The sequence below is a fragment of the Bactrocera oleae genome, chromosome X, assembly GCF_042242935.1.
Source record: "Bactrocera oleae isolate idBacOlea1 chromosome X, idBacOlea1, whole genome shotgun sequence".
Classification (NCBI taxonomy): Eukaryota; Metazoa; Arthropoda; class Insecta; order Diptera; family Tephritidae; genus Bactrocera; species Bactrocera oleae.
Window position 1 is genome coordinate 18,183,443 of NC_091541.1, and position 14,375 is coordinate 18,197,817.

The 14,375-nt window shown below is 34.5% G+C and overlaps 1 protein-coding gene across 1 annotated transcript; it reads right to left on the reverse strand.

Moving 5' to 3' along the window:
- Nucleotides 1-8,662: 8,662 nt before the first annotated feature.
- Nucleotides 8,663-13,538, reverse strand: LOC138858084 (uncharacterized). The gene is made up of 2 exons (XM_070112548.1): nt 13,527-13,538; nt 8,663-9,934 (listed from the first exon to the last, which is right to left on the reverse strand). The coding sequence occupies exons 1-2, from the start codon at nt 13,536-13,538 to the stop codon at nt 8,663-8,665; spliced, it is 1,284 nt and encodes a 427-aa protein (XP_069968649.1).
- Nucleotides 13,539-14,375: the final 837 nt, after the last annotated feature.

The window sequence follows — 14,375 nt, forward strand, 5'->3', positions numbered from 1 at the left end:
ATGCAAATTTTTCCTGAGAAGAGCAGATCAGTAAAATTTAAATTTTTCAGAATAAGCAGTACCTTATCGGAGTCGTTATATACAATTTGGAAGAAAATCGACTTTGAGTCTTAATCTAAGATAGTGCAATTTTTTTCGAAATGCATTATTTATATAAATTTGTTAATTTCGTAATAACTCTAAAATTTTCCTTAGAGGAGCAAGTCAGTAAAATTTATGTTTTTCAGAATAAGCGGTACCTTATCGAAGTCGTTAATATACAATTTGCAAGGAAATCAGCTTTGAGCCTAAATCTAAAGTAGTGTAATTTTTTTCGAAATGCATTAATTATATAAAATTGTTTATATTGTAATAACATGAAAACTTTTCCTCAGAAGAGCAGATCAGTAAAATTTATGTTTTCCAGAATAAGCGGTGCCTTATCGGAGTCGTTTATATACAATTTGGAAAAAAATCGAATTTAAGTCTAAATCTAAAATAGTGCAATTTTTTTCGAAATGTATTAATTATATAAAATTGTTTTTATTGTAATAACATGAAAACTTTTCCTCAGAAGAGCACATCAGTAAGATCAATGTTTTTCAGAATAAGCGGTAACTTACTGAAGTCGTTCATTTTCAATTTGCAAGAAAATCGGCTTTGAGTCTAAGTCTAAGAAAGTGCAATTTTTACGAAATGAATTAATTATATGAATTTGTTAATATTGCAATAACATGAAAATTTTTCCTGAGAAGAGCAGATCAGTAATATTTATGTTTTTCAGAATAAGCGGTAACTTACTGAAGTCGTTAATATACAATTTGCAATAAAACCGGCTTTGAGTCTAAATCTAAGATAGTAAAATTTTTTTCGAAATGCATTATTTACACAAATTTTTTAATTTCGTAATAACTCTAAAACTTTCCTTAGGAGCGCAGGTCATTAAAAGTTATGTTTTTCAGAATAAGTGGTACCTTATTAAAGTCGTTATTATACAATTTGCAAGAAAATTTACTTAGAGTCTAATTCTCAGATAGTGCATTTTTATCCGAAATGCATTATTTATATAAATTTGTTAATATTGTAACAACTCTAAATTTTTCCTTAGAAGAGCAGATAAGTAAAATTTATGTTTTTCATAATAAGCGGTACCTTACAAAAGTAAGCATTATACAAATAGCAAGAAAATCGACTTTGATTCTAAATCTGAGAAATTTTTGCAAATGCATTGATTATATGAATTTGTTAATATTGTAATAACATGCACATTTTTCCTCAGGACAGCACATCAGTAAGATTTATTTTTTTCAGAAAAATCGGTAACTTATTGAAGTCGTTAATTTACAATTTGCAATAAAACCGGCTTTAAGTCTAAATCTAAGATAGTGGAAATTTTTTCGAAATGCATTAATTATATAAAATTGTTTATATTGTAATAACTCTAAATTTTTCCTTAGAAGAGCAGAGAAGTAAAATTTATGTTTTTCATAATAAGCGGTACCTTACAAAAGTAAGCATTATACAAATAGCAAGAAAATCGACTTTGATTCTAAATCTGAGAAATTTTTTCCAAATGCATTGATTATATGAATTTGTTAATATTGTAATAACATGCACATTTTTCCTCAGGACAGCACATCAGTAAGATTTATTTTTTTCAGAAAAAGCGGTACCTTATTAAAGTCGTTATTATACAATTTGCAAGAAAATTTACTTAGAGTCTAAATCTAAGATAGTGCATTTTTATCCGAAATGTATTATTTATATAAATTTGTTAATATCGTAATAACTCTAAATTTTTCCTTAGAAGAGCAGATAAGTAAAATTTATGTTTTTCATAATAAGCGGTACCTTACAAAAGTAAGCATTATACAATACGCAAGAAAATCGACTTTGATTCAAAATCTGAGCAATTTTTTCCAAATGCATTGATTATATGAATTTGTTAATATTGTAATAACTCTAAAATTTTCCTTAGAAGAGCAGATCAGTAAAATTTATGTTTTTCAGAATAAGCGGTACCTTGCAGAAGTTCGTATTAAACAATTTGCAAAAAAACCGACTTAGGGTCTAAATCTAAGAAACTTCAATTTTCTCGAAATGCATTGATTATATGAAGTAGTTAAAAAGTAATAACATGCAAAGTAAAAATTAGTTTTTCAGAATAGGCGGTATCTTATTGAAGTCGCTAATATACAATTTGCAATAAAACTGACTTAGGGTCTAAATCTAAGAAATTGCAATTTTTTCGAAATGCATTGATTATATGAAGTAGTTAAAAAGTAAAAACATGCAAATTTTTCTTTAACGCAGATCAGTAAAATTAAGTTTTTCAGAATAAGTTTTACCTTTTTGAAGTTTTAAATATACAAATTATAAGAAATTCGACTTTGAGTCTAAATCTAAGAAATTTTTTCGAAATGCATTGATTATATGAATTTGCTAATATTGTAATAACTCTAAAATTTTCCTTAGAAGAGCAGATCAGTAAAATTTATGTTTTTCAGAATAAGCGGTACCTTGCAGAAGTTCGTATTAAACAATTTGCAAAAAAAACCGACTTAGGGTCTAAATCTAAGAAACTTCAATTTTCTCGAAATGCATTGATTATATGAAGTAGTTAAAAAGTAATAACATGCAAAGTAAAAATTAGTTTTTCAGAATAGGCGGTATCTTATTGAAGTCGCTAATATACAATTTGCAATAAAACTGACTTAGGGTCTAAATCTAAGAAATTGCAATTTTTTCGAAATGCATTGATTATATGAAGTAGTTAAAAAGTAAAAACATGCAAATTTTTCTTTAACGCAGATCAGTAAAATTAAGTTTTTCAGAATAAGTTTTACCTTTTTGAAGTTTTAAATATACAAATTATAAGAAATTCGACTTTGAGTCTAAATCTAAGAAATTTTTTCGAAATGCATTGATTATATGAATTTGCTAATATTGTAATAACTCTAAAATTTTCCTTAGAAGAGCAGATCAGTAAAATTTATGTTTTTCAGAATAAGCGGTACCTTGCAGAAGTTCGTATTAAACAATTTGCAAAAAAAACCGACTTAGGGTCTAAATCTAAGAAACTTCAATTTTCTCGAAATGCATTGATTATATGAAGTAGTTAAAAAGTAATAACATGCAAATTTTTCTTAAACGCAGATCAGTAAAAATAAGTTTTTCAGAATAGGCGGTATCTTATTGAAGTCGCTAATATACAATTTGCAATAAAACCGACTTAGGGTCTAAATCTAAGAAATTGCAATTTTTTCGAAATGCATTGATTATATGAAGTAACAAACTGAAACTGAACTAACAAAAGTTAGTATTTTACAATTAGCAAAAAAAAAACCGACTTAAGGTCTAAATCTAAACAATTGCAATTTTTTCGAAATGCATTGACTATATGAAGTAGTTAAAAAGTAATAACATGCAAATTTTTCTTTAACGCAGATCAGTAAAATTAAGTTTTTCAGAATAAGTGGTACCTTTTTGAAGTTTTTAATATACAAATTGTAAGAAATTCGACTTTGAGTCTAAATCTAAGAAATTTTTTCGAAATGCATTGATAATATGAATTTGTTTATTTTGTTTGTAATAACAAGCAATCTTTTCCTTAGCGCAGATCAGTAAACTTTATGTTTTTTAAAATAAGCGGTACGGTACAAAAGTTGGTATTATACCATTTGCACAAAAAACCGACTTTGGGTCTAAATCTAAAAAACTGCAATTGTTTTGAAACGCCTTGATTATATGAATTTGTTAAAACTATAATAAAATTAAAAAAATTTTCTTTATCGCAGATCAGTAAAATTTATATTTTTCAGAATAAGTGGTACCTTATTGAAGTTGTTATTATACAATTTTCGAGAAAATCGACTTTGGGTCTAAATCTAAGGTAGTGCAATTTTTGTCGAAATGCATAAATTATATAAATTTGCTTATATTGTAATAACATGAAAACTTTTCCTCAGAAGAGCAGATCAGGAAACTTGATGTTTTTCAGAATAAGCGGTAAATTACTTAAGTCGGTTATTTACAACTTGCAATTAAACCGACTTAGGGTCTAAATCTAAAAAATTGCAATTTTTTCGAAATGCATTGATTATATTAAGTAACAAACTGAAACTGAACTAACAAAAGTTAGTATTTTACAATTAGCAAAAAAAAAAACCGACTTAAGGTCTAAATCTAAACAATTGCAATTTTTTCGAAATGCATTGACTATATGAAGTAGTTAAAAAGTAATAACATGCAAATTTTTCTTTAGCGCAGATCATTAAAATTTATGTTTTTCAGAATAAGCGGTACCTTATTTAAGTTATTAATATGCAAATTGCAAGAAAACCATTTTGAGTCTAAGTCTAAGAAATTTTTTCGAAATGCATTGATTATATGAAGTAGTTAAAAATTAATAACATGCAAATTCTTCTCTTGCGCAGATCAGTAAAATTTATGTTTTTCATAATTTGCGGTACCTTAAAAAAGTTAGTATTATACACTTTGCAAAAAAAAAACCGACTTAGGGTCTAAATCTAAGAAATTGCAATTTTTTCGAAATGCATTGATTATATGAAGTAGTTAAAACTGCAATAACATGCAATATTTTCCTTAGCACAGATCAGTAAAATTAAGTTTTTCAGAATAGGCGGTATCTTATTGAAGTCGCTAATATACAATTTGCCAAAAAAAAATCGACTCTGAATCTAAATCTAAGTAAGTGCAATTTTTTCGAAATGCATTGATTATATAAAGTAGTTAAAACTGCAATAACATGCAAATTTTTCCTTAGCGCAGATCACTAAAATTAAGGTTTTCAGAATAGGCGGTATCTTATTGAAGTCGCTAATATACAATTTGCAATAAAATCGATTTTGAGTCTAAATCTAAGTAAGTGCCATTTTTTCGAAATGCATTGATTATATGAATTTGCTAATATCGTAATAACATGAAAACTTTTCCTTAGAAGAGCAGATTAGTAAAATTTATGTCTTTCAGAATGGCCGATACCTTATTGAAGTCGTTAATAAGGTAGGTAGGTTGAGTGGCTGTCCAATGACGCACCGAGGCCTATAGGAGGCCCATTGTGATCCCACCGAGACTAATGTTCCCTCACTCTATCGTCTCCTCTCTGAACCAACCTGTGCTCCTGATGAAGTTCATCAGTACAAATAATTTTATATTAGCAACTTCTGATATGTCGTCAATTAATCCACGACCGATAGTTGCGATTCTTTTCCTATATAGAGCTTGACATTCGCATAGAAGATGCTTTACAGTCTCCTCTTCCTCGACTTCTTGACAGCTTCTACAATAGTCGTTGCATGGTACACCTAGCCTACTTGCATTTCTTCCAATTAGGCAGTGACCTGTTAGCACTCCTATCAGAGTTCTTATATCATTCCTTTTAAATTTTAGTAGTCGGTTTGTGCGACTCACGCTCCATTCCTGCCACGTTAGTCTGCTGGTTGTGCAGGTTATTGATTGTCTCCACCGAGACTCAGCTATATGTATAGCATGTTCGCTGATTAAGTGTTTGCAAGTTGCCAGAGGCATAAAGATACCCTCTTTTTCAGGGGTTAGTTGCAAAGTGGTGCCTATTCTGGCTAGTTCATTTGCTTCGCAGTTACCAGGAATATCGCTATGTCCTGGAACCCATTGCAGGTTTATTGTGAAGTAGGATGTCAGATCCTCTAATAGATCAAGACAATCTTTCACTAGCTTGGATGAGACCATTGGAGACTTGAGTGATTTCAAGGCCGCTTGGCTATCCGTGTATATATACACTTAGCACACTTTTTGTCAATACCACTAGGCTTTCTTTAATAGCTGTGATCTCCGCCTGGAAGACACTGCAGTGATCTGGCAAACGGAAGGCGATATTGGTGTTTAATGTTGCGCAAAAGACACCACCTCCCACTCGATGATCCAGTTTGGATCCATCCGTGTAGATGCTAATTCCTGTATTCCTGTCCACCTCGCCCCTTTTCCACTCATCTCTTGTGGGGAAGGCAATATTGTGGACCGAATTTAGCATCCGTTCTATTGGATTGTGGAAATCCGTGGTTTTGAGTAGGAACGGGAATATACTGAGTATCCTTGAATGCCCCTTGTTGCATGCGACTAGTTGGGAGGATTCCCTCAGTCTAAGAGCTGACTTTGCCGCCACTTGTTTACAGAACAGGTCTGTTGGCAGTAAATGTAGAATGACGTTAAGAGCCTGGCTTGGCGTTGTTCTAAGAGCTCCACTAATGCATATACTGGCTGCTCTCTGTATGCTTTCCATACGCTTTACCGCGTATTTCTTTTCCATTATTGGCCACCATACCAATATACCGTATGTCATGATTGGTCTGACAACTGCTGTATAGAGCCAATAAGTTACCCGAGGTGTAAGTCTCCATTTGAGGCCCACCATCCTTTTACAGGTGTAGAGTGCTGTGGCTGCCTTCTTTACCCTAGCATCCAAGTTTTGTTTCCAAGAAAGCTTCCTGTCTAAGATTAGTCCCAGGTACCTTGCCTTATCTCCAATTGTTAGTTTGCAACCATTTATTATTGGCGCCGTACCTTCTGGAGCATTATGTTTTCTGGTGAGCAATACGAGCTCTGTCTTACCAGCATTTAAATTTAATCCGCACGATACTGCCCAGCGATTTATATCGTCCAATATCGTTTGCATAAGGTCTGCGAGAGTTTTCGGAAATTTGCCTCTGACCGATACTGCCACATCGTCAGCGTAGGCCACAACATGTACCCCCTTCTTTTCTAGATCCATCAGTAACTTATTCATTGTCAGGACCCAGAGAAGTGGGGATAACACGCCTCCTTGAGGTGTACCTCTTTGGACAGATCTGCACATCGTTGACGCTCCCATCGTTGAAATTATTGACCTGCTCGTGAGCATCTGTTCAATTAATTTCCTGAGAGGTTCAGAGATGTCCAGATCCTTAAGCGCACTCAGTATGGCCCTAGGCTGGATATTATTGAAGGCTCCTTCTATGTCTAAGAAGGCAAATAGAGTGTATTCTTTGACTTCCAGAGATTTTTCAATCTCCGCCACCACAGTGCTTAGTGCTGTTTCTGTGGATTTTCCTTTAGAATACGCATGCTGCGAACCAGCCAACTTTTCTGGTTTCAGTTTATTTTTATATGGAATTCTATTAGTCTTTCCAGGATTTTTAAAAGAAAAGAGGAGAGGCTAATTGGCCTGAAGTCCTTTGGACTTGTATGCGAGCTTTTGCCTGCCTTTGGTATGTATATTGCCTTGACCTCCCTCCAAAGCGAAGGGATGTAGTTTAATTGCAGCGCCCCCTTAAGAATGGCAATTAGCCAATTCATTATGTAGTTCTGCGACTGCTGCAATTGAGCCGGGAATATACCGTCTGATCCCGGCGACTTGAAAGGCTTAAAGCTGTTTATTGCCCAGCGAACGTTGCTTTCTGACACTATGTTTATGAGAGTGGGGCTCATTTCTGCTCCACTGTCTTGAGTATTTTCTGCAGTATGGCTTTCAGAGCTGCCTGGGAAGTGGGTATCCATTAGTAGCCCCAAGGACTCTTCACTGGATACCGTCCAACTTCGGTCTGGCTTCTGAAGATATCCGATACTATGCACCGATTGTGCCATTATTTTCCTAAGTCGAGACGCTTCCGCCGTGTTCTCGATGTCGTTGCAAAACGATTTCCATGAATTTCTTTTTGCTCTCCTGACTTCCTTTTTGTATGACCTAAAGAGGTTGTAATAATAATCCCAGCCTGACTCGCCTTGGGATTGCTTAGCTAAATTGAACTGCTTTCTGCATTCTTTTTGTAGCTTTTTAAGTTCTAGAGACCACCAGGGTGGCCTTATTCTACCCCTGCTTCGTGTTATTGGACAAGCCACTTCTAGTGCTTGCCGGCACGATTCCGTGAGTCGATTAACGAGGATATCTAGATCCTCTTTGCTATTGGGCTGAAACGGTAGAATCATAGGGATACGTTTCTCTAGCTCTTGCATGTGCACCTGCCAGTTCGTTCTCCTATGATTCCTAAAGTTAATGCCTCTATCGGCCCTTTCCTCTATTGTACATTCGATATATCGGTGATCCGAAAAGGAATGTTCTTCGAGAACCCTCCATTGGGTTACCCTGTCAATTAGTTCTTCCGACACAAGTGTGATATCCAGCACTTTTTGTCGGTTTCTTGTAATAAATGTTGGAGTGCTTCCCTTATTACACACCAGTAATTTTGTACCTAGTAGGTAATTAAAGAGACACTCACCTCTGTCGTTTACATCTGTGCTGCCCCAGATTGTGTGATGCGCATTTGAGTCGCATCCAAGTATCGTCATGCACTTGGATGCCTCGCTATCCCGTACCACCTCTTTTACCATCAGAGGTGGCACCAGCTCCTGCTCATACGGCATATAGCACGACACTAGCCGGTAACTGCTTGAGCCCGTTTCCCAGCTTACTGCTGCTGTGTCGTTGTTGCTGTAATTATGTAATATAAAAACATTAAGGTTTTTCTTTGCCATTATGCAGGCTCTGATTTTACCTTCATAGTTAGCCATCAGCAACTTATAGTTCGGCGTCCTCAGTCCGCAAATACGCCCTCCATTAACCCATGGCTCCTGAATGAGGACAAATTCAGGCTGTTCCATTGTCACGCGGTTAATTAGGGCTGCTGAAGCTAGTTTGCTATGATGGAGATTAATTTGTAGAAGACGCATTAACTATTGTTATGTCTGCGTCTTCCTGAGAGTCGCTTAAAAGCTCTTTCTCAGTATACAAGCTTGAGAGTCTGGCCGCAAGCTCAGACCCGGAAGAAGAACACTCACCTTGCTCCATGCTTTCCGCGTCGCTCGAGGACTCCATCGGATCTTCCTCTACTTCGCATAACTCTTTCCCCGATGCCAGATGGTCTGCAGCATCGGCGTCCGACTTGTAAGGCGTTATCCTTACTTTCGTGAACCCGTAATTTATCTCCCCGCCATTTTTCGCCAGCGATTCGATGGTTTCTTTCGTTAATAACAGCAGAATCTGCATCGTGACCCTTTTGGTCTCCACGCCAGATTCTGCTACGCTGTCATCAAATGTCTTGACATACTTCCACCCTTCCGTGGGTAGGCTCGGGTTGCAGGCTCTTATGAGCTGCATAATTTGGTCCGGCTGTGATGGTGTAGCCGGAATCCATACCCTTGCCCTTGGTCTGGATGTTATGTCCTTCTTGTCCACTGCTACCAATTTTGACCCGGGGTATACCTCTCCCACCTTGGCTATAGCAGCTTTGTATAGAGCGACCGATCTCTTGTCATCGCAAGCAATCATTTTGATCTGGCCCTGGTACCAGCCGGCATCTGCGGATGACGGTGGCGGACCCGGATTGCTTAATAGCACTTCCAGCGCCATATTTGTCAGCGCAGCCTGCACCCATTTCCATTGGGCTCTGGGGATTCTTCCTTCGGGATCTCCCTCATCCAGAACGCCAATGACAATTCGGTTCCGGGCCACTTCTGCAAATGATTTTGCAGGCGTTACACCCTTGGTCTTCGGTCTCTTTGCTGACGGCTTTGCCTCTTCAGCTGACCTCTGTCGCTTGGCTGCCTTTACCGGCGGCTCCAACTTGAAGTTGGGTATGACTGCTCTCGCGCAGTCAATCGATGCTTGGAGCTCCTTCGTTAGCTCCTCTTTCGTTGGCGGCTTTAGCTCTACCAACCTTAGTAAGTATGCGGCACGTCGTCTCTCCGCATACTTTGCCTTTGTCGGGTCCTGCATGCTAAATGCAGGCCACTCCCTGGCAGATGCACTTCCAGCAGCAGCCCCTTTGGCATCTCCTCCCTCCCCCTGCTTCTCAGCCGTGTTTTGGCCGCAGGGTTTGGGTCTGGCTGCCTCCGGCGCTACCACTTTCTGTGGGCCAGCTTTAGCTTCTGCCCCTTTACTAGTGCTTGCCTTGTCATCAGGACCAGGCTTCGCTCCTGTCCTCTTCGTGTTTATTGAGCTTGCTCCAAATGCTGCTCTTTTATGGGAGCAACTCGCTCCCTCCAGCTTTTTTCTTGGAGATCCGGGCTCTCTCCGATTTTTTGTTTGCTATTTTTGTTTGTTTGCGTTTTGGTTCATTGTTGGTCCCACTAGTGTGGGGGAACGTATGTCCACCTGCGCATAGCCCCCGTTGCGCAAGTAAGGCTATCTTATTACGGAGGGCGCCAGGTATCCGTAAGCTCCGTTCGAGACTGGGCTATTTAAGGGCCCCCAGCCAGGTTGATCCTCGGCACGGGTCGCATGACACCTTGATCCAGCCCTTTACCCCCGACCATGGTAAGGCTCCTTATCTGTATGCTGTGCTATTGAGGAACATCGAACACACAGATAAGAAGTCTGACCTTAGCTAGATTCCTCACGTCTACGGCAGGGGCGGACTGTTACCAGCTCGTCCCCGCTTTTGTCGTGAATCTGTGGTATCTATAACCAGTCGGCACCCTCGGGGAGGAATCAGTGGGGGATTTTTGCCGACCAAGTCGTTAATAAGCAATTTGCAAAAAAAAATCGACTTTGAATCTAAATCTAATAAAGTGCAAATTTTCCGAAATGCATTGATCATACGAAATTGTAAAAGCTATAAAAACATGCAAATTTTTCTTTAGCGCAGATCAGTAAAATTTATGTTTTTTAGAATAGGCGGTATCTTATTAAAGTCGTTAATAAACAAATTGCAAAAAAAAATCGACTTTGAATCTAAATCTAAGAAAGTGCAATTTTTTCGAAAGGCATTGATTATATGAAATTGTTAAAACTTTAAAAACGTGCAAATTTTTCTTTAGCACAGATCAGTAAAATTTATAGTTTTCAGAATAAGCGATACCTTATTGAAGTTGTTAATATACAAATTGCAAGAAAAACGGCTTTGAGGCTAAATCTTAGAATCATTTTCGAAATGCATTGATTATATGAATTTGTTAATATTGTAATAACTCTAAAATTTTCCTTAGAAAAGCAGATGAGTAAAATTTATGTTTTTCAGAATGAGCGGTACCTTAATGAAGTCGTTAATAAACAATTTGCAAAAAAAAATGGACTTTGAATCTAAATCTAAGAAAGTGCAACTTTTTCGAAATGCATTGATTATATGAAATTGTTAAAACTTTAAAAACGTGCAAATTTTTCTTCAACGCAGATCAGTTAAGTTTATAATTTTCAGAATAAGCGGTACCTTATTGAAGTTGTTAATATACAAATTGCAAGAAAAACGGCTTTGAGGCTAAATCAAAGAAATATTTTCGAAATGCATTGATTATATGAATTTGTTAATATTGTAATAACTCTAAAATTTTCCTTAGAAGATCAGATTAGTAAAATTTATGTTTTTCTTTGCAAAAAAAATCGACTTTGAATCTAAATCTAAGAAAGTGCAACTTTTTCGAAATGCATTGATTATATGAAATTGGTAAAACTTTAAAAACGTGCAAATTTTTCTTCAACGCAGATCAGTAAAGTCTATAATTTTCAGATTAAGCGGTACCTTATTGAAGTTGTTAATATACAAATGGCAAGAAAAACGACTTTGATCCTAAATCTAAGAAATATTTTCGAAATGCATTGATTATATAAACTTGCTAATATCGTAATAACATGAAAACTTTTCCTTAAAAGAGCAGATTAGTAAAATTTATGTTTTTCAGAATGAGCGGTACCTTATTGAAGTCGTTAATAAACAATTTGCAAAAAAAACTCGACTTTGAATCTAGATCTAAGAAAGTGCAACTTTTTCGAAATGCATTAATTATATGAAATTGTTAAAACTTTAAAAACGTGCAAATTTTTCTTTAGCGCAGATCAGTAAAGTTTATGGTTTTCCGAATAAGCGGTACCTTATTGAAGTTGTTAATATACAAATTGCAAGAAAAACGACTTTGAGGCTAAATCTAAGAAATATTTTCGAAATGCATTGATTATATAAACTTGCTAATATCGTAATAACATGAAAACTTTTCCTTAGAAGAGCAGATTAGTAAAATTTATGTTTTTCTTTGCAAAAAAAATCGACTTTGAATCTAAATCTAAGAAAGTGCAACTTTTTCGAAATGCATTGATTATATGAAATTGGTAAAACTTTAAAAACGTGCAAATTTTTCTTCAACGCAGATCAGTAAAGTCTATAATTTTCAGATTAAGCGGTACCTTATTGAAGTTGTTAATATACAAATGGCAAGAAAAACGACTTTGATCCTAAATCTAAGAAATATTTTCGAAATGCATTGATTATATAAACTTGCTAATATCGTAATAACATGAAAACTTTTCCTTAGAAGAGCAGATTAGTAAAATTTATATTTTTCAGAATGACCGATACCTTATTGAAGTCGTTAATAAACAATTTGCAAAAAAAAATCGACTTTGAATCTAAATCTAATAAAGTGCAAATTTTCCGAAATGCATTGATCATACGAAATTGTAAAAGCTATAAAAACATGCAAATTTTCCTTCAACGCAGATCAGTAAAGTTTATAATTTTCAGATTAAGCGGTACCTTATTGAAGTTGTTAATATACAAATGGCAAGAAAAACGACTTTGATCCTAAATCTAAGAAATATTTTCGAAATGCATTGATTATATGAACTTGCTAATATCGTAATAACATGAAAACTTTTCCTTAAAAGAGCAGATTAGTAAAATTTATGTTTTTCAGAATGAGCAGTACCCTATTTAAGTCGTTAATAAACAATTTGCAAAAAAAATCGACTCTGAATCTAGATCTAAGAAAGTGCAACTTTTTCGAAATGCATTAATTATATGAAATTGTTAAAACTTTAAAAACGTGCAAATTTTTCTTCAGCGCAGATAAGTAAAGTTTATGGTTTTCAGATTAAGCGGTACCTTATTGAAGTTGTTAATATACAAATTGCAAGAAAAACGACTTTGAGGCTAAATCTAAGAAATATTTTCGAAATGCATTGATTATATGAATTTGCTAATATCGTAATAACATGAAAACTTTTCCTTAGAAGAGCAGATTAGTAAAATTTATATTTTTCAGAATCACCGATACCTTATTGAAGTCGTTAATAAACAATTTGCAAAAAAAAAGAACTTTGAATCTAAATTTAATAAAGTGCAAATTTTCCGAAATGCATTGATCATACGAAATTGTAAAAGCTATAAAAACATGCAAATTTTTCTCTAGCGCAGATCAGTAAAATTTAAGGTTTTCAGAATAAGCGGTACCTTATTGAAGTTGTTAATATACAAATTGCAAGAAAAAAGACTTTGAGGCTAAATCTAAGAAATATTTTCGAAATGCATTGATTATATGAATTTGCTAATATCGTAATAACATGAAAACTTTTCCCTAGAAGAGAGATCAGTAAAATTTATGTTTTTCAGAATAAGCGGTAACTTATTGAAGTCGTTAATTTACAATTTTCGAGAAAATCGACTTTGAGTCTAAGTCTAAGGTAGTGCATTTTTATCCGAAATGCATTTTTTATATAAATTTGTTAATATTGTAACAACTCTAAATTTTTCCTTAGAAGAGCAGATAAGTAAAATTTATGTTTTTCATAATAAGCGGTACCTTACAAAAGTTAGCATTATACAATATGCAAGCAAATCGACTTTGAGTCTAAATCTGAGAAATTTTTTCTAAATCAATTGATTACATAAATTTGTTAATATCGTAATAACATGAAAACTTTTCCTTCGAAGAGCAGATTAGTAAAATTTATATTTTTCAGATTGAGCGGTACCTTATTGAAGTCGTTAATAAACAATTTGCAAAAAAAATCGACTTTGAATCTAAATCTAAGAAAGTGCAAATTTTCCGAAATGCATTGATCATACGAAATTGTAAAAGCTATAAAAACATGCAAATTTTTCTTTAGCGCAGATCAGTAAAGTTTATGTTTTTTAGAATAGGCGGTATCTTATTAAAGTAGTTAAAAAACAATTTGCAAAAAAAAATCGACTTTGAATCTTAATCTAAGAAAGTGCAATTTTTTCGAAATGCATTGATTATATGAATTTGTTAATATTGTAATAACTCTAAAATTTTCCTTAGAAGAGCAGATTAGTAAAATTTATGTTTTTCAGAATGAGCGGTACCTTATTGAAGTCGTTAATAAACAATTTGAAAAAAAATCGACATTAAATCTAAATCTAAGAAAGTGCAAATTTTCCGAAATGCATTGATTATACGAAATTGTAAAAGCTATAAAAACATGCAAATTTTTCTTTAGCGCAGATCAGTAAAGTTTATGATTTTCAGAATAAGCGGTACCTTATTGAAGTTGTTAATATACAAATGGCAAGAAAAACGACTTTGATCCTAAATCTAAGAAATATTTTCGAAATGCATTGATTATATGAAATTGTTAATATCGTAATAACATGAAAACCTTTCCTTAGAAGAGCAGATTAGTAAATTTATGG